Genomic DNA, 27,666 nt, shown 5'->3' on the forward strand with positions numbered 1-27,666 from the left:
ATATGCGCATTCTACATCCCTGGCTCCCCTCCTTTCCCTCTCTGTGTTGTGACCACTCCCTGGCCAGGCACAGCCAGATGCTGCTCAGGGCCATCCAGTTTCAGCCTGTGCAGCACCCAGGGTGGCAGCTTGCTCAGGGCTAATAGGCACAGTGTGAAAAGGAGAGCCCAAAACCCATGTGATGCTTAAAGGACACTCCACTCAGTAAAGAGGAATGTGTGTCCCAACCAGGCAGGAGCAGATGGCCAAAGTTGGCCCTTCAGAGAGAAGAGAGGGCTTTGGCTCCCTTAGGCAGTTTGCTCAGCCCAGGACACTGCTCCCATCGTGGGGCTGGGACTGCATCTTGGCAGGGCAGTAGAGGGACAGTGCTTGCCTTTGCAGACTGGGCTCTGGCCCTACAGCTGGTGTGCAGGAGCAGAGCTGCGTGGGGCTGGGCCAGGATTCCTGGTGAGGTCCTCTTGGTGGGTGTCCCCCAGAGAGACCCTGTCCGTATGGCACTCTGCTCCTTCTGCCCTGGCATCTCTCTGGCCCCCAGCCTCACCTGGGATGCTGTCACATCTCTCCAGCATAGGGTACAGCACAGACCAGAGCAGCTCCCAGCCTCCTGTCCAGCAGCCTCTGCCATCCCCTGCTGCACAAGGCACAGCAATCGCAGGTCACACTCTCTCTGACTATGCAAAGCGCTGCTGCGAACCCCCTTCCTTCCTGCCCTCCGGCCCTCTCTGCCCCCTTCCCTCCCACCTACAACCTCCACAGCGCCGTCTTTCCCGTGCCCCGGGGCTGGGAGACTGGCAAGGTCCCAAAAAGCACAAGCCTTCAGCAGGCTCCTCCATGCGGAACAGCCGTGGCGTCCTCTCCTCGTCCCCACGGCCTCCCAGGTGGAAACCCCAACGAGCTGCCCGGAGACACTCGGGGCGCTCATCGGCCACCCCGGGCGTGGGTCCCTGAGCACTCGTCCCTCCACTTGAGTCCCTCTCAGGCCCTGGGAAGAGCAGCCCCGGCCGACGGGGGGGACGGAAGCCTCAGCCCTGCGCTGCCCCCGGGAGCCTCGCAGCCCTGAGAACCCTCACCCACACACGGGGCTCAGGGGAGAGCGCTACCCCCGCTCCAACGGCCGCAAACCCCAGGGGGCAGCGCCGAGAGCCTCAGCAGAGCGGAGGGGGGAGCCTTCACCCTTCCCTTCATGTCCTCCCTCACGGACCCCCCCCGGTCACACACCGGGATCCCCCCGCCCCTCACGGCGAAGGGGGGGAATGGAGGGGGGGGCGCGTGCGTGCGAGCGCGGCAGCGGCGGCAGCGACGAATCGGGGGGGCGCGCACGCACGCAACACGCACGCGCTCGCGGAGGGGGGGAAAACGGGACGCCCCGCGCACGCGCAGAGGCGCCCCCACCCGCCCGCCGCCGGCGCAGCCGCCCCCGCCCCGCTCCCGCTCCACCGCCGCGGCCCCCGCCCCGACCGCCCCCGCCGCCGCTGCTCCTGCTGCCGCTGCCGCCGCTGCTCCGCCGATTCGCGGCGCGCCCGCCCGCCCGCCTGCCTCTGGCCGCGGCGCTACCCGCCGCCCGCCGCGCCGGAGCCCGCGGCGCGCCGCCCATGCGAGACCCCCGCGGCCCGGGCAGCGCGCAGCGACCCCCGGCCGGGCCAGGCATGTGAAGATGTCAGTGGGCTGTGCATGCCCTGGTGAGTGCGCAGCGGCGAGGCGGGGGCTGCCCCTCGGGCTGGGGTCCCCGCGGCATCGGGCTGGGTGGGGAGCTGGGGGCCACCTACGGGGTGGGGGCCCCAGTGGTGTCGGGGTCTGGCTGTGGGCTGGGGTCCCATGGTGTTGGTGTTGGGGTCCGGCTGTGGGGCTGGGTCCCCTGAGAATGGGCGCTGGGGTCCGGCGGTGGGGCTGGGGTCCCCACTGCATTGATGTTGCTGTCCTGCTTTGGGGCTGAGATCTCCAGCTACGGGACTGAGGTCTCCGTGGCATTGGTGTTGGGGTCTCCGTGGCATTGGTGTTGGGGTCTCCGTGGCATTGGTGGTGGAGTCCAGCTATGGGGATGGGTTCTCCATGGTATTGGTTCTCCATTGGTATTGGTGGGACTGCATGGCATTGGTGCTGGGATCTGGCTATGGCGCTGAGGTCTTCACGGTGTTGGTGCTGAGGTCTCCATGGCATTGGTGCTGGCATCTGCCACTAGTGCTGGGGTCTCTGTGGTACTGGTGCTGGCGTTTGGTTATGGGGCTGGGTCCCCGGGGCATGGCTGCTGGGAGCTGACTACAACACAGGGGGCTTTTCAGTGTCGGTGCTGAGGTTTGGCCATGGTGCTGATGCTGGGGATAAGCTATGGGTGTCAGTAAGGTGTGGGGACTGGAGTCCTAGTCACTATGGTGTGGGTGTTGGGTTCAGCCATGGGGGTGAGGTCCCCATGGTATGGGCTGTTGGAATCCAGCTGAAGGGCTGGAGTCCCTAGAGCATGGACGCTTGGGTCTGACTGTGGGATTGGAACCCCATGGCATCAGTGCTGGGATGTGGTTGTGAGGCTAGGACTCCATGGCGTGAGTGCTGGGGTTCCTCTGGCATGGATCCTGAGATCTGTTGGACTAAGAGATCTGGGACCCAAGAGCACATGGATGCTGGTACCAGCCTGGAACTGGGACCCCACAGGCAGAGTGCTGCAGGGGCATTGGGCAGGCATGCAGGTGGCGCTGTGAAGAGTGACCCCAAAGCACCCCTGTGGCCAGAGCAATAGGTCTGTGGGGTGCCACAGCTCCCCATGTAGGTGTGAGGCACAGTGTCCCTGCAGAGGCTTTGCAATGATGCTGGTGGACATGGATGCTCTATGGCCCCCCAACATGGCCATTGTGGGGTGTCTGTTGGAGAGCTTGTTCCTAATTCTGGAGCCTGCGGGCTGGCAAGGCTGCAGGACTACATAGGAGGTGTGATGAGTTGGTGAGGTCTCAGCACCTAGGAGGGTGCTGCCGCAGGGATACTCATCTGCACGCCTGGGCTTGGGGGCAGGTTTGGGGCAGCTGGCCCGGCTGCATCGCCTGCTGCTGTGAGCAGAACGTTGCTGTGCCAGGAACAAGGCAGGGCAGGGGTCCCGGAGGGCTGCTGGAACCTTGTCCAGCACCAGGTCCCCGTGGCGCTGGCCAGCAGACAGGGAGCCAAGTTTGGGGGGCCCTGGGGAGAAGGTTGTGCCATTTCCCTGGGCATCTGGCACATGGGGTCCCTGTGCAGGGACGCCCCTCAGCCCAGTTCCCGTGGCAGCATCCCTGTGGTCCCGAGAGAGCCTCCTGCTAGGCCAGAACCCCATGCTGGGGGGCTGCTGGAGGCAGTAGGGCGCTGTGACAGCACACGGTCCCCGTGCCTCCCCCGGCGCCGCCTCTGCCGAGGGGTCTGCAGCTGGATGAGCGGGGTGGGGAAGGGGTGCCCCTGCGCGGCGGCCCCCCGCCCCTGCGCTGCCTGCGCCTCGCCGCCGTGTTTCTATGAAGCCAGGCGGCCCCTTCCCCCATCCTCCTCCTCCTCCTCCTCCTCCTCCTCCATCTCCCACTGGAAGCTGCCAGAGCGCTGCTTCCTCAAGCAGAAAGTCACGTGAACCTCCCTGCGAGCCAGGCCGAGCAGCCACAGCACCCGCCCCGCAGGCACCCCGCACCGGGGGCACGGCACCCCTCCGACACCCGCAGCCTCGGCGGGGCTCCCGTCGCGGCGGGGCAAAGGCCGTGTGACGGCCAACGGGGGGTCCCTTCATATTCCCCGGGAGCTGGCCCCACGCCACTGGGAATATCATCGGCATGTTGGTGGGTGCAAAGAGGGGGGTCCTCCCTCGATCGGGAGCCATGGGGTCACCCCTCACCTGAGAGTATCCTTCGGGACGGCTTCATGTGTTGTGTCCCCCCCACGCCGCCCCTGCCCGCCGCCCCAGGGCAGGGAGGACACGAGGCTGCTGTGCAGTGTTGCCGTGCAATGTACATGTGCCCCCCGCGTCTTCCCCCGCTGGGGCTGGGTGGCACATCGAGAGCCTGCGCCCCCCTCCCCCTTCCCCTCCCCGGACTGTTTATCGGAATATAGAAAAAACAAGCTCTGCCGCTGGCCTCCCGCCAGCCAGAAACATTTAATGAGCCTCTCTGCCCAGGCTGCTCTTCAGGGCTGCATTAACTTGGAGGAGTTTCCTGCTTGGGAGCTGCTGCCGGGGGGGGGTTTGGCTGCCCCCCTTCCAAGTTGTGCCCTCCCAGAGGGATAATGTACTCCTTGCCATCCCTGGGGGTGCATCCTGCCCCGCTGCAGCTCTTCTTGCATCCCTCCAGAGATGTTTCCCTGCTCCTTTCTTCCCCTCTGCAAGAGCTTTGGAGCAGGGAAGCTGCTCAGCTGGGAAGCTGCTGCACTCTTGTCCCCGAGGATAGTGGGGAGCTGCTGGGGCCAGTGGAGGCCTGAGGGGGCTTTGCCCCCCACCTCAGATATGGAGAGGTGAGCAGCAAGAGTGCAATGGGCTCAGAGAGGAGGTGGCAGCGGCTGGGGCAGCAGCTGTCTGGTGCTGGTGCCGGTGGTGCTGTGCCCAGGGCTGCTTGGAGCAGGGCCGGCAGACAGGTCTTGGCATCCAGACCCCAGCGGGGCCCTGACCCCTGGGGGCACCTCTCACTCTCCCAGCATGCTCTGCACTTTCTTCCTTAATTATTTTTGTTATTATCATTGTTTTTCCCCCTGTAGTGATGGTGTCAGTGCAGGGGGGGAGGAGGGAAGCAAAGCAGAGTGGAGCTGTTCTCCCTCCCTGCGGGGCTGGCTCCAGCTTCATGGCAGGGAAGCAACTTTCCCAAGGTCAGCCCCTTCCCTGGGATACCTTGTAGAGAACTAGCCTGTGCACCCCTCTGGCTGGAGGGAGAGCTTCCCAGGGCACATGCTTTGGGTCCCGGGATGGACACGTCCAGCCAGGGCACGGCCCATTGCCGTATCCCTCCCTTCTGCCGAGCTGGCGCCGTGCATCCCCCACTGTCACGAGGCCGAGCTGTGCCACATGCCTTCTGCGACAGATGCGCTGGGAAAGGGATGGCAGCGAGCGGGCTGAGTGCCGCGGCGGGGGGGCCAGGCAGCCCTGACCTCTGTGGGCTCTGGCTCCCAAACACCCCCGGGGGTGCCTGGCACCTTGGGGTGCCCCTGGGCCTGTTGGGGAGGAGGGGAGCAGTAGGGGTCCTGAGGCCTCATTGTGCATATTGGTGTGCTCTAGTCCAGGCTTTCTTCACGTTACCAGTGATGTTTGGATGAAACGCCTTACTTGCCCTGTCCCCCTCAGCAGCACAGTGCCTGACACTGATACAGTGTGTGCTGCGTTGCCTGCCCGCTTATGGCATGCTGTGGCAAGGTCGTGATGGGTTTGTGGCTGTCTGGTGCTCAGTGAGGGGATTCCTCAGGGGTCCTGTTGTTGGTGTGAGGCCCCATCACAGCGCTCCTTGGGGCCAGTGTGAGCTCACCCAGGATATGCCTGGAGAATCCTGCATGGGTTAGTGCCACACCAATGCCAGCGGGTTCAGCACTGTGTATTTGCACTGGGCCCCAAGTTTATTCCAGGAATGTTGTTACCTGCTCAGCACAAACTGCTGTGAAAGCTGCTCCCTGGGGAGTGAGGGGATGCCCCTGGGGGATGGGACCTCCAGGACAGAGAGGTACCCTTGTGGCCAGGAATGCACTGGCCAGGTGGCTGTGTGCCCCCAGGCAGGGCAGGAGCTCAAGTGTCCCCTGCCCATCCCTTTCGGGTCAGATCACTCGATTTCATGCCACCCTCCCCCACTCTGCTCTGGGATTCTCTCGCCATATCCATGTTGCTAGAGCACGCAAGGCATGGGTCTGCATGGTATGCCAGGAGCATGCTGGGACACTTGGGAGCATGGTGCCCATGCACAACAACTGTTGGTGTGTCCTGGTGCACCAGCTGCACTGTCAGCAAGAGCCCCCAGCTCTGTGCAGGGTGACACTGGGCCCTGGGGCTGCTGTTGTGCACGGTGTGGGTGCACCCATGGGGCTGGGGAGCAGTGGGTGTGGGGACAGCTCCCCGGGTGGTGGGGTGCAGGCAGGATGGGGCTGGGTGACCGTTATCAGCTGCCCGCAGGCTGCGGCTGTGGTTTCCTGCTGGTGCTGGGGGGAGGGTGCTGGGGAGCAGGCAGGGCTGCCAGGGGGCTCCTGTGCCCCACCTGGAGCAGGGATAGTGGCAGTAGTCTGCCCCTCTCCCAGGATCACTGCTGGGCACGGTTGGGGTGGCTGCAGCAGGGGTGATGCTTGGCAGGTTTTTGGGAGGTTCACTGCTGCGTGCTCATCGGGGTGTGGGAAAGTGGGCTGTGCACCATTGTTGGATGTCCCTTTTGAGCAGGAGTGCTGGCGGGGCTCAGGAGTCTCTAAAGCTGTCAGATCAGCCTCCCAGTACAGCTCACCCCCTTCTCTCCTGGGCAGGTCATGGATGGGGATGAACGTTAAACCCGAGGCGTAATCTCCACTGTGGCAGGCGCTGGCCCCTGTCCAGCCCTGACCCGCCCTGCCCGCAGGGTGACCGATAACACCCTGCCCGCACCCCTCTGCTGCCACTTCCTTTGGGGGGCCCTGTGGCATGTAGCTACAGCCCCCGTTTTGCAGGGTGTCTCTCTGCCTCGGCTTTGTAGAACCCACAGTCAGGTAGGAGAGCTTACCCTGCACCAAGGTGACGGTGCCTGTGCCCCAGGATGGACCCCTGGTTGAGAGGGGGGCACGAAGGGGGTGGGAGGGCCCCTGCTCTCTGCCAGGAGCAGCAGCCTCAGGCCCTCTACTACACACCAAGGGACAGGTGTTGTGTATGCAGCCAGGTTTCTGCAGTACAGCTCAGGTGGCTGTACATAATGATTGCAGCTCAAGCCAAGCTGGGACATTGGTGGTGTTGGCTGGACTATTCTACACCAGCCAGTTGCACCAAATTCTGCTCTGCTATGTGCATTCTCCTCCAACCAGGGTCTTGTGCAGCCTGGGGGTCTGCCCTCCAGGACAGAGGTTGCCCCTGCTTGCTCTGAGTAGCAGCAGGGTGGTGGGTGCCAGCTTTTGCCTACACCAACTCCTGCCTCCCTACTAGGAGCCCATGGCAGCTCATGGCATTGCAGGCACGCAACTCTGCTGGGCATGGGGCAGGTCCAGGCACCCTGACCTGCCTGCTTCAACTGGCCCAGGGCGGGCCCGGGGTGAGCCCGGGGCAGCTGCGGGCAGGGGCAGGCAGGAGCACAGCAGCGGGAGCTCTCTCCCTGCCGGGGATGGCAACGCAGAGCTGCTGAAGGAGCTGATGTGGTGCAGCATTGCATGGAGTTGGGAATGGGGGTGCTGCATGGGTACAGGGAGTGCCAGGCTGCCAAAAGTCCTTGCAGAGGGGCATTTCCCTGCTGAGGCTGGGGAGATGTCCTTATGCTCCTCCCAGCTTGGTGCCCCTGCCAAATCCTTTGGGCAGCCACGGCATGCCATCGTCGCTGCCAGCGCGTGCGCAGCAGGAGGCTTGGACGGTGGCAGGGTTCCCCCCCAGAACCCCAGCCTGCCCCCGAGTGGCATAGATGGGGCTCTGTGTCAGTCCCTACAGGAACTGGACCTGGAGCTGTGGGAGCTGCCATCACCATCCCACCGTGGCCGTGTCCCTGCTTGGCCTAGCTGGTGGGGAGGAGGCAGCTGCTAACAGGAAGGACACGCATGTTAGCAACAAAAACACGGCAGTGAGAGGAAGCAGAAGCAATGCATTATTGATGGAGCTATTTGATGCTGCTATATTCGGAGAGCTGCTCGGGAGTGTTCAGCAGCACCGTGTGGGGGGGTGGCTGAGGGTGGGCTCAGCTGCTGGAGTTACCTGCTTCGAGTCAACCATGTACAGCCATGGCCCTGTAAGATGTCCCTTACCTTCTCCCAGGGGAGCTTCTAGTGTGGGAGGGCACAGTGACATGTGTGTACCAGGAGGGATGGCTGCCTTAGTGGGGGGGAGGGGGGGGTTTGGTGGGTGGCAGCTCCTGGCTATGTAAATCTCTTATGGATGCCAAGGGTCCTCTGTGGCTTGGGAGACAAGAGTGGAGGAAATGCAGGGGGAACAGTGGGCCAGAGACCAGGATGCTCTCTGACCAGGGCTGAGTTCCTGTAGTTGCAGGGCTGGGTGTTGAGGATTCTGCTTTGGTTGTCTTTGAAGCGGCAGTGCCTGTCCCTTGTTGGTCTTCTTGAGGGACAGAGGGCAGGCACAGGATGCTGGGGCTGTGCAGCCATGCTGCATGTCACCCCCTCCCTGCTGTGGGTTCCCAGGCCAGGAAAGGAGCTGTAAAACGAACCATTCTTGTAACATGAGAGAATCCACCTGGAGGCTCTGGAGGAGCCTTAAAACCCTGCAGCTCTGGCAGGCTGGCCCCGGGCTTCTGCAGAGGAACTGGGGCTCACTGCTGTGGGTGGCTATGCTGGGGATGAGGTCTTGCAGGACGTGCATTGCGATGTCTCAGGGACAGGAACACTGTGGGGCATTTCTCTGTGCTAGTGCCACGGGGAAACCCCATTCTAGCAGGATGTGCCAAAGCTGGCTTGTGGACTGCACCTTCCCCTTGGAGCCTTTGGGCAGCCCAGTGGTGCTGAGGCTGACCCATGCCACCAGAACAAGGTGTGATGTGAGGGTGGACACCCCATATGAACCTCATGCACTCTGGGGTTCTGCACCCCACAGTAACCTTTCTCCATATCCTCTTGTTTTGGAGAGGATAGGCACCAATATATGCATTTGGTTGCTGCTTGTCCACTGCTCACATATTCAGATTGATTTCTCTGTCCCATGCAGGATGCTCAAGATGTGGCCCTGTAACTTCTCATTCTGCTCTGGCAGCTTTTCCCTAGCCCCTTGGTTTTATTTCTGCCTCTGGGTGTCTGGAAGTGGTTCTGGCTTTGAAGGGTTAATCCCAGGAGCCCCCAGGATCTGCTGCCTGCCTGGCATGACTCACCATGTAGTTTCCAGCCTCCCCCAAACCTCCTCTGGAGAGATGGATCTGTGGCTTCTCCAGCCAAAAACAGGGGCCCCTCCTGCTCCAGAACTCCCTTTTTATCTGGTCTTGCATAGCTTTAGGGAGGAGAGAAGCCCCTCCTTGAGAAACAGGGAAACAAAGCATATTTCTGTTTGAAGGATGGTAGGATTTGCAGGGTTGGCTCTTGTGTTCTGGAAAGGGGGGGCTCCAGGACGCATGCAGTGCTGCAGGCTGCATCTGCATGCGTGCAATGGTGCCCAGGTCTGGCTGCTCTTTGGACAAGTCCGTGAGGTTTGGAAGTGCCAGGCCAGTCCGTCTCCCGGTGCAGGCTGTGCTGTTTGCAGAGCTAGCAGATTTTTATTATTATTTTTTATGTAAGCGTGTGTCCGCGGCCCTGCTCTAGGCCTGCTATTGCCAGGGCCCCAGCCGGGTGTCAGTGTGAGCATGCCCTGCCTCCTGCCCTGCTTGCCTGGGATCCCTCAGGCACACTCTGCAGGCACACTGAGCCATGGCACAGGGATCAGAGAGACCTGGGCATCCCCTGGCTACCCTGGTCCACACCGGGCTCTTCCCATCCGTTTCCCTGGGAGGAATCCTCCTGTGCTCACTCCTGCTCTCAAGCTGCTGCCAGCTCCCTGGGCTGAGACCTGTACCAGGTGTTGGATCAGGGCTGCACTTTGGGGAGACCAGGCAAGCATGGGGCCCTTGCTAGGAGGAGAGTGGAGGCTGTGATCTGGGGCATGGAATGCCCTAGCACAAAAACTGGGTAGCCCTGTGCTCCCCTCACATGAGCACTTGGTGAGGAAGGGGCTCCCCCACACCGTTGCTGCCACACACACTTCCCAGCTGCATCCCAGCCCTTCTGCTCTCCATCCAGCATCTATTTAATTATTAACTCGGCTATAACCATAAACAGCTGGGGCTGCTGCAGCCACGTGGACCAGTCCAGTGCTGTCGTCAGAGCTGAGCAGGGACACGTGAGCAGTCCCAAAGGGCTGCTGAGCCCCGGGATAAATTGCTCCAGGCATGTTTGCTGGGGATGCACAGGGCCTGGGGATGAATGGGGGCTGCTCTCTGATCCCCTGGCCATGGCACTGGTGCCAGGAGTCTCTAACATGGGGACAAAATGACCCTTTTTTCAACCCTTTTTTCACTGTTTTGCAGTATTTTGCAGTAGCAGCGTGGTGTTCAGTGCTGGTGGGTGGTTGTGCCTTGTGTGTCTTTGTGCCTTGGAGTGGGAATGGGGTGCGGGTGGACTGCGTTTAATGGCAATCTTGGCCAGGAGGACTGTGCCATCCCGTAGCTGTCACCAGCATTGCAGCTAGCACTCTTTTTGGCCTAATGATGGTGGGGGTCAGCATGCTGCAGGCCCATCTCACCCAGCACCACAAGATTTGGGCTGTCTGGAGGACAAGGCAGTGAAGGGCTGGCGTGCTGGGGCACTCACAGCATCCCTGTGCCCAGTTATCAAGGCACTGACAGCATGGGTACCTCCAGCTGCATGTGCCTTTCACAGAATAGGGTGTCACAGAGCTTTTTAGGTTTACAGTGAATTGTTTTCTCTGTAAATCTGGGGTTTACAAAGAGTTTTGGTCTATTTAGCCATGTGGCTGTGGAAAATGATACTTTCAGGGTAGCCTGCAAGAGGAAGGGGAAATCATGGTGGTGCAATGTGGAGCAGGACAGGATTGGAGGCTACTCAGCCGATGAGTGTGAGGGACAGGAGTGAGGGGATGGTGCCTGTCCCTCTGCAGTGCTGGTCCCAGACAGCCACATGTTTGGGGAGCAGGGGGCTTCCCCTGCTCTTCTGATGCAGGGCTTTGGGGGTGCACAAGCACGGAGGGGAGGAAGCCCCCAAAACCTCATGGATGAGGTTTTGTACCAGCCATGTCTGCTCTGTTGGGTGGAGGGGGGGTGGGGGGAAGCAAGTGTGCTTGGCAGGATCCAACTGGTTGTACTGCATTACCCCAAGGCTCGGGGAGGCGATGAGGAGCGGGCCTGGCCCTGCAAGCAGGGGGATGTGGGAGGGTGTGCATGCCCCAGGCATGGGTGCACACCTAGCCGGGGCTGTGCCGGGAGGCCTTCGGGAAGGCATGCAAGTGCATGCCAGCCCATCGGCCTGAACAGCAGCCCATGTGTGCAGGGTGAGCTGTACCAGCACACGTGTGTACGTGTGTCTGTATGTGTGTGTCTGTGTGCATGCACTGAGCCCCTGGGCTTGCCGGCTGGGCTGGCAGCAGAGGTCTGTGCCAGTCTGACTTACCAGGGCAGGAGAAGCTGCAAGGGGCAGATGTGGGGCAGAAGGGGAATGGGAAAAACAGAGTTTTTTATAACGGAAATTTTCATAATGGATTTTTTTCCCTAAAATCTCCTAACTAGAAGAGGTTGCAGTTTTATCAAGGAAAGGAGACCCTGGGAGTATGATGGCAATTGCAAACTGGAGCATTTTATTTTTCATCCCTCCTTCACAAACAAACCGGTTGTATTTTTCTTTTCTCGTCTGAAACTGGGAGAAAGGGAAACAAGTTTCAAAAAGAAAAAAAAATCCTGAAAAAACTTCAGATACCCCGAAACCAAGCTAGGGAAAAGGTGTATTTTTATTCAAACTTTCGCAGTAGGGAAAGAATCCTTGCCCCGGCTGGTGCCGAGCTCCTCAGCAGGACGCGGCTCCCTCATCCCCATCCCGGGGAGTGCCTGTACCGGCACCGGTCGGGGGGGGGGGGGGGGGGACGGACAGCTCTCCGGGGACCCCCATTCGGGCGTCAGCCCTGGCCCGTGGGCCCCCGGGCGGCGCGGGGCGGGGGAGCCGGTGCGGGGGGAGCGGGCCCCGCTGCCGCCGCCGCCGCAGCCATTGTGGTCCCGGCCGCGGCGCAGACAAAGGAAGCGCCCCCGCCCCGCCCCGCGCCCCGCCCGCCCCGCCCCGCGGCGGCCCCGCGCCGCCCGCCCGCCGCCGCCGCGCCGCCGCCGGACCCCCGCCCGCCGCCGCGCCGTGAGTCACCCCGCCCCCCCGCGCCCCCCTTCCCCCCCGCGGAAGTTTCCCGGTCCCCCCCACCCCGGTGGCGGCCCCGCTCGGGCGGCGGAGGTGAGGGCCGGGGTCCCGCCTGCGCCGCCCCCGCGTCTGCGAAGTTGTGCGCGGCCGCACCGCGCCGCCGCTCCCCACCGGGGCCCCGTACGGCCCGGGGTCCCCGCGGCAGCCCCCTGCCCGCTCTCTGTTCCTCCGGCCCGGTTCTCCCTGTCCTCAGCTCCTCTCTCCTTCCTCGGCTTCCCTCTCCATCCTTACCCAGTTCTCCCGTTCCTCATCCCTCCCCAGCTGCTCAGTGCATCCTTGGCCCCTCAGCTCGTTCCCTCCCCTCTAGCTCCCATGTCTGGCCTCCCCCTCCCTGCCTGTGGTGTTCCTCCCCTCCCCTGGCTCCCCTTTCTTTCCAGCACGTATTGGCTTTTGGAGCGGCACCCCCAGCGTGGTGGGGTGCTGCCAGCAGCCCCCATGCCCTGCTGTGCCCTGCTCCATCCCAGCCTGCAGCTCCCTTTGTTCTTCTCCGGGTTCCTTCCCCTGCCGAAGCCCCTTGACAGCTGCCCCACGCCCTCCTGGTCCCCCTGCCTGTGCTGTCACGGGGTTTACGGGGCCAGTGCCTGGCTCTTGGGGCTGCTCGCCTGCCGCACCTCACTGCTTGCTGCAACTTCATCCTTGCTCGCAGCTCAAAGGGTCCCGCCAGCCTCCCACAGGTGCAAAGGGAATAAAAGGTCCTCATGTGCAAACACATGAGGGCCACACATTTTTCAGAAGCTGCCTTGCTGGGTTCAGGAGGCTCAGGGGGGTGTGGGCATAGGGTGCTCATTCTCCCTGGCAGACAAAGCACTGGCTTTACCTGGGCCAGCCAGAAGTGGGGACCAAGCTGAGGGTGAGCACAGCATCCTCGGGAGTGGGGAAGCCTCAGCAGCTCCAGTTTAGGAGTCAGCATGCATGCCAGAGCTGTGGAGGGGTGTCTTAGCTTGGCAGGTGTTTTCCTGGAGCCCCTTTGGTAGAACCTGGTAGGTGGTAGGCTGCCCTGATCTCGGGTGTCTGGCCTAGTAGTCCCTGCCAGCCTGCCCGCTAGGGATGGGTGATAAGCACTCCTGGTGCTCCCTTGGCTTGGGCAGTCTCCAATCCCATCCCTGCAGCCTTAGCTGGCAGGCACCATGGCAGGAACCTGCTGAGCAACTGCTGTCCCTAGCCAAAGCCAGTGCTGCAGCAGGAGCCAAAACCAGAGGTGTCAGCCACTCTCAGGGTGAGGTGTGAGCAAAGGGTTCCAAGGCTGTGGGGTCTAACAGGGAGCCACCTTCTGGGGGCACACAGTGTGCACTTATCCCACACTGCAAACTGTCACCTGCTTTCTTCTCACCAGGAGGGTCTGAGCCTGCTCAAGGCTGGGCCGGGCAGGTGTGAGAGCAAACACCCCTTCCCAGGGTCTTCCCAGTTGTTCTCCACGTGCTTTCTGTAGCACCTTGTCTGAGCAGTTTTGCAGCGACTCCTCCAGTGCTGGTCAGGTATCAGCTCTTACTGCTTCTGTTGCAAGTATGGGTAAATATCAGTGTCCTTGTTCCTTTAAAGCCTTAGGTTTTGGAGTGTTCTCATTGTGGGGGAATTATGGTTTGAACTGAATATGGTCTTTCCACTCCTGATGCTGTAGAAATCCCAGGTTTGTGATCTCAGCACCCCTTAAAGACTGAGTAGTGCTGAGCAGAATGACATAAAGTTGTGTTGCCTCAAACTGCAGAACTTGTGATCCAACGGGACAGGCTGGTGCTGGAAGGTTTGATGACAAAGGTTTTGCTGCCGTTTGGTGACTTTTCTCCTCACCAGGAGCAGGTCACAATCCATGTAAAATAGGAAAAGGGCAGTGAAAAGCCACAGAAGTTCAGTTGAAGCAAAGGTTCCCCAGGCTAGGGACCTGGAGCCTCTTTCAGCTTCTTTTCAGAGAGCAGCGATAGCTGGAGGCCCTGAGCTTGCCCAGCTCCTCAGGATGCGGGAGCAGAGGGTGATATGGACCAGTCCAGCCCCAGGACTCCATTCCTGTTCCATGGCTGGTAGGGTGGCAGCAGTGCTTGGCCCTGAGTGGTCTCTCTCAGTGTGCCCTCTTTCATGTGCTTGCGGCTCTGCGCTGGCGTGAGCTTGACATGGCCATTAACAAGACAAACCTAAAGTGTGGTGGCAGAGCAGGATACTGCTTCTCCTGGCCCTCTCACTTGGAAACCTCCCATCCTCTGAGTGATCTGGGGACAGAGTGCTCCTGCTGTTGTTTGCTCTATGTGTGTTTGTGGGTTGTCACGCTTGCCGCAGTGAGGTTTTGCTGCCCCGTGGGTTACTGTTGTGTCGGGTGGAGTTGTAACCAGGGATGTCGGGGTAAGAGGGTTTCCCTGGGGCTGGGTTCCTCGTGCCTTCAGGAGCACTGGGTAGGTGTGCTTGACCATACCGTGTCCTTTTTCTTCCTGGGGTTTTGGCCCTGTCTTGCACTGGTTGTCCAAAGGCCTGACACCAGTGGCAGCTGCCTGTTCAGAGGTGGGAGTCCTGCAACCACTGCATTTGCCCTGTCCCCAGTGCTGCCGGCAGCCTGCCTGTCCCTTGTTCAGCAACTCCCAGGTTGCCTTTGAACCAAGTACTGAGAAGAGAGAAGTTGCCTGAGCAGGAGGGCAGAGGCTTGCCTGGCAGCTCGAAGAAGCAACGGAGGTGCTTTGTGAGCTGCACTGAGAAGGTTCCTGCTATGCCCGCACTGTCCCTCCTCTTCATGGGCATGTGTGAGCTTTCCAGACCTTGTTGCAGGCGCTGCACACCAGCGCCATGGTTCGCCCCCGGGCGCATGCTGCCCCAGCGAGGCCAGCTGGATCCTCGCCGCGGGAGTTATCCAGCTTGTTTCCCCCCTCCGGAGCGGGCGTCTGGCCGGCTGCCAGGGCTGCGGGGCTCCACCTAGGAGGCAACATGGAGCAAGGCGGCCGGCGGCGGCAGGGCCGCGTCTCCGGAGACTACGCGTCCCAGCGTGCAGCTCTCGGCGCCTGGCAGCGGCAGGGAGCGAGGGGAGCGGTGCATCCCGGGATCGCGGATCTCCATGCGCCACGTGGGGCTGACAGCCTCCTGCGCTCCGAGGCAGCGGCGCTGGGGGTCCTGCCGGCCTGGAGGGTCACTGTGAATCCCCCTCTCTCAGTGTAAGCACAGACCTCAGCCTCTTGCTGTCACTTCCCTGCAGTGTGGCTCTCGGCTCCACCTCTCCTGGGCAAATCTTGTCTCTGTGGAGGGCTGCCCTGACCAGCAAGCTCACAATACCATGCAGAGCTGTGTAGTTTTGCTCCACCATGTGCGTGGCAGGCAGGCAGCTGTGAGCGGGGATGTTGGCTTCATGTTCTGCAGGGCCATCGGCATGGTTAGCTATAACTGAATTATTCTGTGTTGCCGCAGAGCCTAGAAAACCTTTGATGATGAAAATCCTAGTTTGTCAGGAGGCTTTTATTCTAGGTATGCTGACAGGGGTTTTTTTCCAGCCCCATAGTTCCCACACGACATTGTTTGCCAGGGCTGCACCGATGCGTGCTGCAGGAGGGATGTGAGAGTGGCAGGGCCCCAGGGTGAAGGGGTCTGGGAGAGAGGGAAAGTGTCTGAAAATTTGAAAGTGCATTTCTGAGGCTGAAACCGACAGCGTTTGATTATGGATCATCTTTGAGACAGTGAACTGAAAGGAGTAATTAGGGACTGTGGGATATTTCCCTGAGAGTTGCAGGAAATGACTGCCTCGTGGTAAGTTGATAGTAGTGGAGCTGAAACTGGGTTATCTGTGGGATTGCATCTGGGGCTTGCAGCCGTGAACGTGATTCAATTTTCTGGCTGTTTTGCAATTGGCAGGGTGTGCTTTTCTCCCTTTTTCCCTCCTGGAGAATTCCCCGTCTACGTGTCTGAATCATCTGAGGAAGAAAATTGGAAGGGGGAGACTCCTCCTGTCCCTAGACACTGCAGGAGACCATGAACCCTGGCAGAGCTGAGGCTGTGGGACTGTGCTGAGCCCTGACCTGTAAATCCACATCCCGGACAGGTTCTCTTCACCTGATGCTTTCAGATAGCACTGCTTTGCAGCCTACATCAAGATTGTCACTTTGTCATAATTAGCTGCAGGTAATTGTCCCTTCTCTGGCTGTCCCCCTAAATTTGTGACCCTTTGTGCAGAGAAGAGCACCCTTGGGTTCAGATGCTTTGTGTGCTGCTGTGGGGGACTTTTGCACTAATATTGCAGGATTTGACCTGGGGCTGGGACACCATGCATATGGTGTGGTGTGGGCAGGGAGGCAGCTTGTGGTCCAGATAAGCTCTGTGGATGGCTCAGATGTGCAGCTTGGGAAAACAGAGAGAGCAATCCCTGCATGCAGGTGGCAATGCAGGTTTTGCTCTCAGACAGGTCAGGGCCAGGCAGTGTCCTGGCTGGGGTCAGCCTCTGGATGCCACTGAGTCCGTAGCACATGGTCTCCTCCAAAAGTGGTATCTCCTCTTCCCTGGAAAGCCCAGCCTCGTGGGAGTTTCAGCTTCACCAGTTGTGCATTTTTAAAGCATTTGGGGTTTCTGCAAATTGATATTGTCACTAATAATGTCTCAGGCTGTGTCTTGGTGGGTTCCACCTGGGCTCCTGTGGGCTTAACAACAGCATTGGAGTTTGCAACTGGCCTCTCCCAGTCCCCTCTATTCCAAAGAAAAGGAGAAAGAAGAGGTGAAGGCAAGCTTGTGGGGGCAGACCATGGTCTGCTCCATGTGCCTCTGCCTGTCCCAGTCACTCTGAATACTTCGTGTTTGCCTCCCAGCCCTGCCAACTTCCTGGACACCAGGCACTGTCACTGGGCAAAACCACGTGAATTCTTTGAGACGCTGCCCTGCACCCAGTCCCAGATACCACCCTCATGCCAGCGGTACTGGCCTGGGAAGATGTATTTCTTCCCCTATCAGGGCGCCCACACCCCATCGAGGCAGCCGTGCGAAACAATGCCGCTATTTACACTTCAAAGCCTCGTTAGGCAGCACGGAAGCAGGCACGGAGCATTCCGGGAAGCACCAGCCCGGCCGGCCTTTTCTTCCCGGGCTGCTGGGCAGAGCAGGACACTCCCCAGCTGAGCTGTAACCCTGCAGCCCCTTTCAAGCCCCACTTCTTCATTTTTTTCATCATTGATGTTTTAGCCTCTGCCTTGTTGGTGAGCTTTGCTGCTTACACAGAGAGCACACTGACTGCCTAACAGGGGACAGACAGGGGTGGCTCCTGTCTGGTAGGGGGGCACCGATTCCTGCCAGCAGTCACAGGTATAGGAGGAAGAAGATGATGCTGCTTTGCCTCTGTCCTCAGCAGTTCTTTGCTCTTTGATGGTGAACTGAAGGTATGGGAGTTCAGGCAGGGCTTTTCTCCCTGCTTTCCATGTCCCTTGCCCAGGCAGGCAGCTCCAAGGTGCTGCTCTCAGCTCACAGTACCCTGCTATCTCCTGGCTGTGTTGGCTCTGTGAGGTGTCCACCGTGCTTTTGGTGCCTTGGGAAATCTGATGTTCCCCAGCTCTGTGAGCTTGGCTAGGATGTGAATCATTCCTGCTCCAGCAAACTGGAGAGTGCACCAGAAGGGCTGATAGTTCACAGGCAGGAACAGCAGAGGAGAAGGCATATGGAGGGTTGGGCAGTGCTGGGCTGTACGTGAGTCATGGGCAGAGCACCTGCCTTCTGTTCCCTGGGTGGGTGCCCACCTGGACTTGCCCACGCTTTTGTGGCAGGTCTGTGGACCTGGCCTCGGCCAAGGATGCTGAGCTGTGAGATCCCTTCCCGGGGTTCCCTTCTGCACCTCCATGCTGAGGAGGAGCCATGGAGCCTCCCACCTGGCCACGAGCACTGTGCTGTTTGCCCAGACCTGCCTGGGCTGGTAGCTCACCAGCTGCAGCGTCAGCCTGATTTTTTCCCTTGCTGAATGTTTTTGTGTCGCTAGGGCCAGCACCTGTGAGCGGCCACAGGAAGCATCTCCTGTTGCCTCATGTTCCACAGGGGCATTGCATGCTCAGCCACCAGGCAGCACCCCTGTTTGCACCAAGCCTTCCTGCATCACCAAGCCTGCCCTGGTCCTGTGCTCACTGCAGGAGGCAGAACAGGGGCATGCAGAAACAGCAGCTAGGGCCAGGTGCTTGGGACGGGCCACATCTGCGTGTCTGTGTCACTGCACCTGGCTGGACAGGGCTTGCAGGCAGCTGGGGCAGTATGAAGGAAATAGGTGGTGATGGAGGGATGTCCTGGACCAGGCAGCATGGCCTGTGTGTGAGTAAAAGTTGGTGTTCCTGCTGCTGTAAAGTAATTGTGTTACTTCATGTTATGTGTGTAGTGTGTCTACAGTGAATGTAGAATTTGGACAGTTTGTATCAAATCCTAAGGCTGTTGTTAGTATTATTTCAAACCACTGAATCCAGTGACATATTTTACACTGCATTAAAAATAATACTTGGTCAGGATGCCAGTCTTGCTGAGGTCACATAACAGGCTTCTCTCCACTCCTCTAGATCCTGGCACAGGTCACTCAGGGCTCCAAAAGCAGGGTGTCTCCATGTTCACCTGCTGGGAAAGGCCCAGGGTAGAAATGGAGGCTTGGGTAGAAGTGATGGCCTGGCTTGTCTTCTGTCCTGTCTCCAGCAGCATGGAGCTAGGGAAGAGCATGAGAAGCACAATGGATGGAGAGTGATGTGTCTCCCTGGTCTAATCACACCAGGAGACCTTCCTGCACCCTGAAAAACAAGATGGGGACTGAGGATAGCAAGAAGCCTTGGGAATTTAGTTTTCCCATGTCTCATCAGTGAATAAAAACAAAGAATTGAAGGATGAGACCTGCTGGGTCTGATTTTTTTTCTGCCCCTCAGGACATGATGACCAGAAACAAGCAGTGCATCAGCCACTGCTGTCTCTGCCTAATGAATTGGTTTGTTTTCAACAGAAGTTTGGGAGTTTTGGGAAGTTTCCTATGTGCTGTACATGCTTCAGTGTCATGTTGTATAACAACAGAATGGAGGAAATAGAAATGCTGTGTTTCTAGTACAGTTTGGGGTGAATTATTGTCTGTTAGGCACAAATGGATGTGGATAAAGCAGAAAGCAAAAACTCCTCTGCAGCAGCAACTGACTAGCACTGAAGTCTCTATTAAAAATTGTTTTATCTATGAAAACATTCAGTAAGAGCAAGGAGCCGACATTATTAGCAGCCGTATGAGAAATTGTGCCATGTCCCACTTATCCTCACTGCAGGCGGGCAGGAGTGGGAGCAGTGAGCCATGGCTGAGTGGCTGGGCTGGCTCCAGCCCCACAGGACTGGTAGATCCTGGTGAGTGCTGGAGAGAGGCTGGCTTCAGCTGCTGTGGGGAAACATGGTGAAAAGGCCCCCAAGAAAACCAAGAAGTAAAAGCATTCCCACATTGCAAGTTGGATTTAATGCTCGGGAGGTGACCCCTTCTATTTTTGACCAGCCCTTGCTCAGCAGTGTGTGCAATCCCTGTGACTGCTGACTTGGGGTCCCAGATGGCTCGGCAGGGGTGAAGGTGATACCTTGGTTGTTCACCTCTGTTGGCTAATGAGCTCTTTGTTGCAACAAGCTGGACATCTTGGGTCCCTGTGCTGGTGGCACTGCTTTCCTTGACTCTGGTGCTTTTTACTCCCCTCCTGTATCCATCGTGGTCGAGCTGCTGCTCCGATCCTGTCCCGGCACCCTTCTGCACAGCGTGGCCGTGGAGCCCAGAGGGGCAGTGGTGTCTGGCACCTCTGGGACCCTTCCCTCCGCTGTCGGGTTTGCTTTCTGCAGTACCGGGTGGCAGTCCTGGCGGTTGGTGGGCGTTGGGAAGTGCCTGTCCCAGGGCTGTGTGCGGGCGGGAGCCGATGGGGATCCTGCCTTGGCCCCGGCTGCCGCGGTAGCCCGGCACGGCCGGCTCCGGGGCCCCGCCTGCGGCGGGACGGGGCAGACGTGTCTGTGCTCGGCAGGGCCGGCTGAGCCGGTGGAGCCGGAGCTGCCTGGCAGCTCGCCCACTGCTGCGCCCCATCCAGGTCAGCCCGTCTGCCCGCCTGCCTGCCGGCAGGGAGGGAGCCGCGTGCCTCAGCAGCATCCTGGCGCAGCGTGCCGGGTCCTGCCGGCCCCGCGGGGCTCGGGAGCAGCGCTGGCAGCCGCTGCTGCCGGGAACCTGCCCTTGTGCTGCCAGTGGGCTGGTGAGTGTGGGAGCCCCTGGCTGCCCCTAAGGAGCCTGGATGGGGCTGGCTCTGCCCGGCATACCTAATGTCCCCTACTGGCAGGTCTGGGGACCCCCAGGTTGCTCTCAGAATGTGTGCTGGTTTTGCACATCGTGTGCTCTGTTGCAGACCCCATCACACCCCATGCCCCTCTCTGGGCTCTTTGTCCTTTGCCCTGGTGGGCAGTGAGGCTTTGGGGTGGTTTGATCACAGCTGGGGGCTGGCGTGTGGGATCTGTCAGTCCGCCTGGATCCGGGTGGCCACTGGCTTGCCTGAGCGGCAGATGGTGGCTGCCTGGGGACCTGCCATCCATCCCTCTGGGCAATTATTCACCCGTCACCATGACGATAGAAAGGTCAGCAAAAAGATCCTGTGTGATTCCCGGGTGGGTCGGTCAGTGGGATTAGGAGCAGTGTGGGAGGGAGGGCTAGGGCCCAGCCAGCCCCTCTTCAGGCTCACCAGCTGGACTGTCCCCCTCGGGCACATCCCCAGAGCCCAGCCAGCTGAGAACTGACAAACTTGGGGTACCAATGAGAAACCCTTGGGATGCAGGTTGGGCCCCTCTGGCTGCTGATCCTGAGAGCTCAGCCTTGACCCTGTGAGTTCCATCCTGCACAGGGGAGGCCTGGAGCTGTGTGTGGGATGAAGGGAGTAGGCTGACATCCGGGGGGAAGCACAGGAGGGATGGGGCTGTGCTGATGGAGTGCATCCTTCCTTCTCCTCCTCCTCCTCCTCCTCCTCCTTGCAGCAGCAGCAGTGTGTCTCTCCTCACAGGGTGCCCCTGACTGACCCATGTCCCCTCTCTCTCTCTCTCTCTCTCTCTCTCTCCAGGCTGTTCCTCTAAGTCATTCAAGCTGTACTCGCCAAAGGAGCCCCCAAACGGCAACGCCTTCCCCCCCTTCCACCCAGGCACCATGCTGGATCGAGATGTGGGGTGAGCTGGGGCCCAGGGAGGGGTCTGCAATGTCTAGGACACTCTGCAGTTTGCACCCTAGGGTCTCTGTGTTATGCTTCCCAGCAGCAAACAGAGACTGCAATGCATGGAGTTCAGTTAGCACAAGAGCAAAGAGGGAATTGGAGCAGGCGCATATGATAGTGGGTTGAGAATGAGTGATATTTGGAATGAAGGAAGCCTCCAGGTCCTGAGCTCTGTGAGGCCAAACCCTTTGCCTGACTAAGCCCCTGAAATGAAAGGGAGCCCTCCCAGCTCCTGCCAAAACAGCCCCTTCTTCATTGTCTGTCCTGCCTGGCACCAGTCACTACTGCAGAGGAGCTGGGTATGTCCCCAGGGAGCAGTTGGCTAGGTCTCAGGGGTGAAGGAGCCAATGCTGTGGGATCAGAGCCCAGTTTTGGGCTACAGCTCGCCCCATGGGGCTATCAAATATTGGCAGCCAGAGTACAGTCTGCACTGCGGGGAGTCACTCAGCTCCAGTGAGCCTGACTGCCTGCTGTAGCCAGGGAAGTAGGAGATGTGGTGAGCAGGGAGATCCCTGCTAGCCCTGACATGCCTGCATCTCTTTCCACTGCTAGACCTACACCTATGTACCCACCGACGTACCTGGAGCCTGGAATCGGGTAAGCATGGGGGGCTGGTGTGGACCCTGCTTGGGGGGAGCTCATGCCTGTGGTGGGGGTGCCTCAGCAGGTCCAGCATGCTGGCTGGCTGGGGCTTTTGAGAGGATTGCTCAGACTCTGCCAGCCCTGGAGGGGCTGTATGTGTTCCCCCTGTGGGCTCAGGAACCCTCCACACCCTGTGGCTGTCTTCCCCTCTGATGGCTTGCTGTGCTCTCTGGGCAGGAGGCACACGCCGTACGGGAACCAGACCGACTACAGGATATTTGAGCTCAACAAGCGGCTGCAGAACTGGACAGAGGTAGGCAGCTGGGAGCGTGAGGGTTGGCCAGGGCAGTATTTCAGCAGTGGGGGCCCCCGCTGCCTTCTCCCACATGTGGCCGTGGGACAGGGCTTGTCACCCCCATCTCTGAGCACTTGGCTCGGTGCACAGTCTTCCCTGGGTTAAGCACATGGCTGCTGTGCCTGGCAGCCAGTGTCTGTCTGTCTCTCTCTAACTTAGCATCTCTCTGCCATCCCCAGGAATGTGACAATCTGTGGTGGGATGCCTTCACCACAGAGTTCTTTGAGGATGATGCCATGTTAACAATCACTTTCTGCTTGGAGGATGGACCAAAGAGATACAGTGAGTACCAGCTTAAGTCCTCCTTCCTAGGGGCATTGCAGCAGTTGTGTGCTACGGGGGATGTGGGTAGGGTGTCAGAGCTCAGCTGTTTCCAGCCAGAAGGTATGGGGGGACCCTCTTCGTGTACATTTCAAGGAACATCTGGATGAGCTGGGTTTACTGACCTTATTTTCCTCTTTCTCCTGCTGCAGCGATTGGTCGGACTTTGATTCCCCGTTACTTCCGCAGCATCTTTGAAGGGGGAGCCACAGAGCTGTACTACGTGCTCAAGCACCCCAAGGAATCCTTCCACAACAACTTCGTCTCGCTGGACTGTGACCAGTGCACCATGGTCACCCAGCACGGCAAGCCCATGTTCACCCAGGTACTGCCAGCACCCACAGCTTCTGCTGCTCTCCTGCCTTGGTTTTTTGTGCCCTCTTGGTGACTGCAGTCCCACGGGCTGTGCATTTTGGGCTCGTGGGAATGGCTTCTGTGAGAAGCAGAGGCAAGCCACTGTGAGTGTGTTCCAGTGTGCAGCAGGGGATCTGGGCTGGGGGAAGCTGGGGCAGCCTGTGCCTGACCCTGTGCCCTGCCCGCCCAGGTGTGTGTGGAGGGGCGGCTCTACCTGGAGTTCATGTTTGATGACATGATGAGGATAAAGACGTGGCATTTCAGCATCCGCCAGCATCGAGAACTTATTCCCCGCAGCATCCTTGCCATGCATGTGAGTACAGCTCCATGAGCTCCCCTGGGCATGAACAACACAGGGCTGCTGAGCTCCTCACTCCTCAGGCTGTTCTGCAAGTGGGGGACCTCAACCCAGTCCTGCATCACAGGCCAGGGCATGGGAGGGCTGTTCCCAGCCTGGATGCAGCTGAGCTTTCTGTCCCTCTCACTCCTAGGCACAGGATCCCCAGATGCTGGACCAGTTATCCAAGAACATCACACGCTGTGGGCTCTCAAACTCCACACTCAACTACCTCCGAGTAAGTGTGCGAGAAGAGGGGAGTTGCAGCTTTGCAGCTCTGCCACGTCTTGTGCTCTCAGCTGCCTGAAGCCTGGCTGCCCTGGGGTGTGGGTAGGCTGCAAGGCTGGCTTTGCAAAAGGGATCTTGCAGAGGGGCTGTAGAGGGCTATGGGTCTGTCAAATCCCACAAACTCACAGCGTGGCCTGGGGTCGTTGCAGCACAGACGCCTGCCAGTAGAGGTGTAGGGTTAAGGTTATGGGGTCTCCCATTTTGCTGAGGCTCAGAGCATCGCAATCTAACCCAGAGTCTGTCTGCTCTCTGCAGCTCTGTGTAATCCTAGAACCAATGCAGGAGCTCATGTCACGGCACAAGACCTACAGCCTCAGTCCCCGGGACTGCCTCAAGACTTGCCTCTTCCAAAAGTGGCAGCGGATGGTTGCTCCTCCCGGTGAGTCTCACACTGCCTGCTCTGCTGCCTGCTGGGACTGCCTGTGAGTGCAGGCTTCTCACAGCCCCAGAGCTGTTCTTGGCTTTGTTTCATAAGGCTGGGGGTGGTGATCAGTCATTTGGCTCCTTTCTGTGCTGGTCTGCCTTCCCCGTGGGGCAGAGCAGGGCTGCAGGCAGCCAGTGCCCCCTGCCTTGAGGCTGCCAGCTGCCAGTGGAAAGCAAAGCAGGGATGGAAATGACCTGCCCCTCACCTGTCCTCTGGTCTGGGAGGACAGCAGAGCTGTGGAGGTGAGGAGGGTGGTGATACAGCCTGGAGGAGAATGTGTTCTTTGAAGAAGTAGGGTTTGCATAAAAGGGGCTAGGGGGCACCAGCTTCCTCTTGCTGGTACTGACCATGTATGTCTCCATCCTTCACCAGCCGAGCCAGCACGGCAGCAGCCCAGCAAGCGCCGGAAAAGGAAGATGTCGGGGGGCAGCACCATGAGCTCTGGTGGGGGAAACACCAACAACAGCAACAGCAAGAAGAAGAGCCCAGCCAGCACCTTTGCCCTGTCCAGTCAGGTACCTGTAAGCATCCCGTTTCCATTCTCTCTTCCTGCTCTGGGGTGGAGGGGGGGGTTCTCTGCCCCTGCCCCTGGGAGCTGCTAGGGGGAGACCCCCAGGGACTGCCTATCTGAACCACCCCAGTTCTTCCCATGTGGTGGGGAAAAGAAGGAAGGGATGTCCCAGCTGCCTTCCATGAGTCCCTTTGCTCTCATGCACGGGAGTGAGGATGTGTTTGCCCCACTCAGTGCCCAAGCTCAGGTTCTGCAGTGGAGATGAGGAAGTGGCCCTACAGCTGGGCAAAAAGGGGCTGCGTTGATGAGAGGGGGGTCTAGCGGCCCAGGCTCCCCCCACCTCGATTATGTTTCGGGACCGTCTCCCCTTTCAGGATGTGATGGTGGTAGGCGAGCCCACGCTGATGGGGGGGGAGTTTGGGGACGAGGACGAGCGCCTCATCACCCGGCTGGAGAACACGCAGTTTGACGCCGCCAACGGCATCGACGACGAGGACAGCTTCAACAACTCGCCCGCGCTGGGGGCCAACAGCCCCTGGAACAGCAAACCGCCCTCCAGCCAGGAGAGCAAGTCAGAGAACCCCACGTCGCAGGCGTCGCAGTAACGGCCCCCCCGCCGCCCCGTGGACTCAGTCCCAACCAATCTACCTGTACATTTGCAACGGAGAGTGACTGGGAAGCGGCGAGGTACCGGGGGCGGATCAGCGCCACGTGAACGATGGGGTGCACGGCCCGGGGTGCACGCCAGGCAGGCAGCCCCCACCGTCACCCCCGCCGCCTCCCCGCACCCCCACACCTGCCTCCCCGACGGACCCCAGGGCAGGGTGGCTTTCCGGGGCCGTAGCTTCATTATTCCCCCTCTGCTCTTCTTTTCTGCTTCTTGCCCAGAGAGCTTCTCATCCCTGTCCCAACATGCCCAACCCCTCCCTGCCGACCGAGGGGGAATTAGTGGGGAGGTGTTGGCAGCGGTTGGCGTTACCAGATGCCGTGTGTTGGGGTCTGGCACAGCACAGAGACCCTCCTCCTCCCTGGGCCCTGTGGTTGGTGTTTGCTGAGCAGCCACTTGCAGTGGGGTTGCACATCCCCTGTCCAAGGTGGGGCTGGTTGGGAGGGGCAGTGATGGAAAGCCTTCCCTGTGCCTCGGGCTCTGCCATGGAGCTTCCTCCTGCCAGGGTCAGATCCTGCAGTGCTGGGATGGTGTTGAGGATAGGGTCCCGTCGCATTTTCCCACTCTCCTGCACCTTCCCCTTCCCCTCGCTCCCCAGAGCGAGGGCGCAGCACAGCCATGGGGGGACTCTTGTATATAGGAAGTGCGTGGTGGGGGGCTGGGGGGGCATGGGGTCCCGCGGCTCTGCTGGAGCAGCCGGTGCCCTTGTTCCCTGCCTGCAGCCCCTGTGTTTCCCTCCACCCTGCGTGAGTCTGCCTGGGGCCCCTTTGCAACCCCTGGCTCCTGGTACCTCCTACTTTTGTCTTTTTTTAAGAAAAAAAAATAATATTATTAAATTGTAAGTTTAAAAAAGAGAAAGAAAAAAAAAAAAAAAGGAAAAATACCCCCTCAGCCCCCTTTCCCATTCCCCCCCTCCTGTCCTGAACCCTTTCACCCTGTCCTGACTTTTGTACAGGCTTCTTCTCATGGAAGTCTCATTTTATATCCAGTTCGGAGAGCTTCAAACCAAGGAGAGACTTTGCAGACTTCCTTTCTAATCCCTCCAGAGGCTGGGGAGGGCAGCCCCTGCCTCCCTTCTCAATGTAAATCTTGTGTGCTGTTGTCCCTGCTCCCCCCTCGGGTTCGTGTACCTCGTGCTTGTACATTTCCGCGCTGTAGACAGTGTGTACGATACTGTTCTTTCAATGTGTTATCACTAGAGCAGGTGCCTCCATTGATGTTAGGGGAAACGACGAGAAAAATAATAATTTTTGGGGTTTTTTTTTGGTTTAAAAAAAAAAAAAAGAGAAAAAAAAAATCCCTTCCAAGGCTTTTTCCAAGGAGAAGATGGGAGGTGCCGGGGGAGGGTGTTTGTGCTAACTAACCAGTTCATCCCAGCAGCCTTGGAGTGGGGTTTTGGGGGAAAGTGGGAGTCTGGGCTGCCTGTGGGAACCCCGTGGCATGCCCCATGGTGGGGTTGCAGCAAGTGCTGCTGTGGGAGGGGACTGCCCTAGTGGGGGTATAAGTGTGTGTAAGAGTGTGTGTGCGAGAGTCTGTGTGTCTGTCTGCGTGCGTAAGGGAGCCTGGGGCAGGCAGAGCAGCCCTGAAGTTTGGGGGAGTGAGAGGTGCACTCCATTCTCTCTGTCAGACACCCCCAGTTCCCTGCTGGGGATCCCACAGTCTGTGTCCCATTGCCCCATGAGGCTTGGGGCTGGTAGGTGTCACTGAGGGCCTGCCTGTGCCTGGGGCTCTGGCTGCTGCAGGGGTGCTACTAGCACTCCATGCTTTGCCCACTCCTGGGTGAGACTGCAGGAGGTTGCTGAGATGGGGTGGGGGTCACCCTGTGTGTCCTCTCCTTCTGCTGTCCATGTGGTTGGGCAGGGAGACAGAGCCTTGAGTCAGCCCTGGTGTGATCTCAAGCTGAAGATCCCTGGAGAGATGCCTGTGTTGGCTCCTGGGCCCCTCCCTGGGCAGGCCGGAGCTGGGGGGCTCAGCCCCTCAGACCCCCAGGCACAGGGGTCCCCACAGCCCCTTTGCAGGCAGGGGTGAGAGCCCAGTGTGGCAGGGAGGGGGGCTCTGCATCACAGTTAAGGTACGATTCTCCATGCCATGCTGCACGGCTGCTGTGGAGAGTGCAGAGCCCTCACTGCCATGGGCACACTGTAATGCCTTTTTGTTTCCTTTTTTTTTTTTTTTTTTCCCCTTTCCTCCCCTCCATAGTTTGTGCCATTTATGAGTCATGTATGGTACCAATAAAATGACTTTTCGGTTTGAAGCTGTCCTGATCACTTACATCTGAGCATAGGACCAGGCTGATGTGGACAAGGCAGAGGGGAGTTGTCCCCTCATGTCCCTGGTACCCTGGCAGGGAGTGTGGGCACAGGGCTCACTGTGTTCCCTGGATGATGCTGGCCTGCCTGTGCCTGCTGGTTCCCAGGCACGCCACAGTTGGCTCCCTGCCATGCCATGGAGAGCAGAAATCCCAGCAAGGGTAAGGTACTGGGTTGCTGGGAAATGGCCTCAGTCCCCCAGGCAGAGCAAACAAGCAGCTCGAGGCCTGCCAGGACACCAAGGTGATGGGCACGTTCCCTGGGGAGCAGTGGGGGCCGTGTAATCCTGCCTGGGAGCAGGGCAGGAGCAGCTGAGCACCATGGAGGTGTCCTGGGGGGAGCAAAGGAGGG

At 59.4% G+C, this 27,666-nt stretch overlaps 1 protein-coding gene across 2 annotated transcripts; it reads left to right on the plus strand.

The window, feature by feature from the left end:
* Positions 1–1,561: 1,561 nt before the first annotated feature.
* On the plus strand, positions 1,562–27,260 carry LDB1 (LIM domain binding 1). Of its 2 annotated transcripts, none has more exons than XM_036385885.2 (11): positions 1,562–1,679; positions 21,021–21,123; positions 21,720–21,764; positions 21,987–22,062; positions 22,284–22,386; positions 22,578–22,750; positions 22,970–23,092; positions 23,271–23,354; positions 23,660–23,783; positions 24,201–24,343; positions 24,714–27,260. In XM_036385885.2, exons 1-11 carry the CDS (start codon positions 1,655–1,657, stop codon positions 24,942–24,944), a joined length of 1,230 nt encoding a protein of 409 aa, XP_036241778.1. In that variant the 5' UTR covers positions 1,562–1,654; the 3' UTR covers positions 24,945–27,260. The 2 variants fall into 2 exon arrangements, with proteins under 2 accessions (XP_036241778.1, XP_036241777.1); XM_036385884.2 differs by having other exon boundaries at positions 1,565–1,679; positions 24,201–24,349.
* Positions 27,261–27,666: the final 406 nt, after the last annotated feature.

Source organism: Molothrus ater, chromosome 8 (genome assembly GCF_012460135.2).
Source record: "Molothrus ater isolate BHLD 08-10-18 breed brown headed cowbird chromosome 8, BPBGC_Mater_1.1, whole genome shotgun sequence".
NCBI classification, from domain to species: Eukaryota; Metazoa; Chordata; class Aves; order Passeriformes; family Icteridae; genus Molothrus; species Molothrus ater.

Excerpts from the sequence above, each read along its gene's own strand:
- LDB1 (XM_036385884.2), top strand. The coding sequence starts at position 1,655 with ATGTCAGTGGGCTGTGCATGCCCTG. Across the intron at positions 22,063-22,283 it reads GGCTGCAGAACTGGACAGAG|GAATGTGACAATCTGTGGTG; the intron begins GTAGGCAGCTGG and ends TGCCATCCCCAG. Across the intron at positions 23,093-23,270 it reads GCAGCATCCTTGCCATGCAT|GCACAGGATCCCCAGATGCT; the intron begins GTGAGTACAGCT and ends TCTCACTCCTAG.